At 48.7% G+C, this 1,379-nt stretch overlaps 1 protein-coding gene across 1 annotated transcript in view; it reads right to left on the bottom strand.

Annotated features, from left to right (window-relative positions):
* The window catches only part of EMID1 (EMI domain containing 1), a 100,611-nt gene that overhangs the window by 16,412 nt on the left and 82,820 nt on the right, over positions 1–1,379 (bottom strand). The window contains exon 15 of the mRNA XM_023513236.1: positions 621–665. Coding sequence (XP_023369004.1) covers positions 621–665 — 45 coding nt within the window. The remainder of the gene's footprint in view (positions 1–620; positions 666–1,379) is intronic.

Raw genomic sequence — 1,379 nt, 5'->3', positions numbered from 1 at the left:
GTGGCTGGCGCCTTAGCCCGTTGAGCTATAGGCGCCGAGCCTACATAATGGTTTTGAGGCATCCCTTCCCATTTGTTATTGATTTCTTGGGTATACAGTGGTGTCCAGGTTCCTTGTCTCTTTTACCATGGGGTTCCCATGTACCTCCCCATTTCTGGCTTCCTTTCCTAGGCTTCATAGCTGTCCTAAGGTCCCCTGGACATTCTTCCATGTTGATGCTATCTTCATGCTTCCCTTTCTTCTGCAGACGTGGGAGCAGAGCCAAAGCCCTTGCTGAGAGGGGGCTATGGAGACAGGAAATGCAGTCTGGCCTGGGTTACCCAAACTGCCCAGGAGGAACAGGTAGAGCCATCCTGGCCTGAAAAGGCCACAGAAGGAAGGCAGAGATAGGGACAAAGGCTCAGGTAGAGAGCATGGAGTCTGCTGACAGGGCTGACACTGCTGAGTTGGGAGGGACAGGAAGGAGGATGGAGCTGGAGTTGAGGACTGCCAAGGCTCCTGCCAGGGAGGCCAAGCTGCAGTGGGGATGCAGGTGGGGTGTTCCCCCTTCCCAGGGCCCACTGGTGAGGGAACAGTCTGAGTACCCAGGGCAAGGAAGGTGTGGGCCAGAGCTTGCTTACCCAGTGGCTCTTCTCACCAGGGTCTCCCTTAGGGCCAGGTTCTCCCTGAAAGGAGAGACAAAGATAGAAGCAGTAAGGAAGGGAAGGAGAGAGCAGGGAAGAAGAGAGCAGGGAAGAAGAGAAGGAGAGAGACTTAGAGAAACAGAGACAGAGAGTAGCTTATATCAGACTAATGTAAGATAAAAAGGAGAAAAATTACTTGAAGGCAATGTAAAGTTATAAAGAGCAGCCAGAAACTGGAGGATATTCAATCCTTTAAAGAAGGGAACTGCATTGGTTAAAAATCCATGTATTTACGGCTTTTCCTCAGAGGGCACAACCTAACCCTCAGCCTGGGAAACAGAGCTCAAGCAGAAAGTTTCAGTTTTATTGGCCTGAGGAATCAACTAGAGTTGGGGTTACCTAAGAAACAGAAAATTGAGAGGAAACACTAGAAAACAAAGTCAGATTGGCAGAACAAAATATGCATAAATGTTCTTCTCTAATCATTGGATGATCCCTAAACAGTCTGGCCACTGGGCGGGGGGAATCACTCCAAGGAGCCCAGGGGGAAAACAACAGGTTGGTGAACCTGAGAACAGATTTCAAAAATTTCCTACTATAGAGGATACAGACTTGGGAGTTCAAGTCCAACCAAGTTAGAGTGGTTTATTAATATCTAAGGCTTTCTTTTCTTTTTTTAGAGACAGAGTCTCACTTTATTGCCCTCAGTAGAGTGCCATGGCATCACAGCTCACAGCAACCTCCAACTCCTGGGCT

The sequence above is a fragment of the Otolemur garnettii genome, unplaced genomic scaffold (genome assembly GCF_000181295.1).
Source record: "Otolemur garnettii isolate 467f Iridium unplaced genomic scaffold, OtoGar3 scaffold00038, whole genome shotgun sequence".
Classification (NCBI taxonomy): domain Eukaryota; kingdom Metazoa; phylum Chordata; class Mammalia; order Primates; family Galagidae; genus Otolemur; species Otolemur garnettii.
The sequence above is the reverse complement of the archived record's forward strand: the minus strand, read 5'-3'. Positions and strand labels throughout refer to the sequence as shown.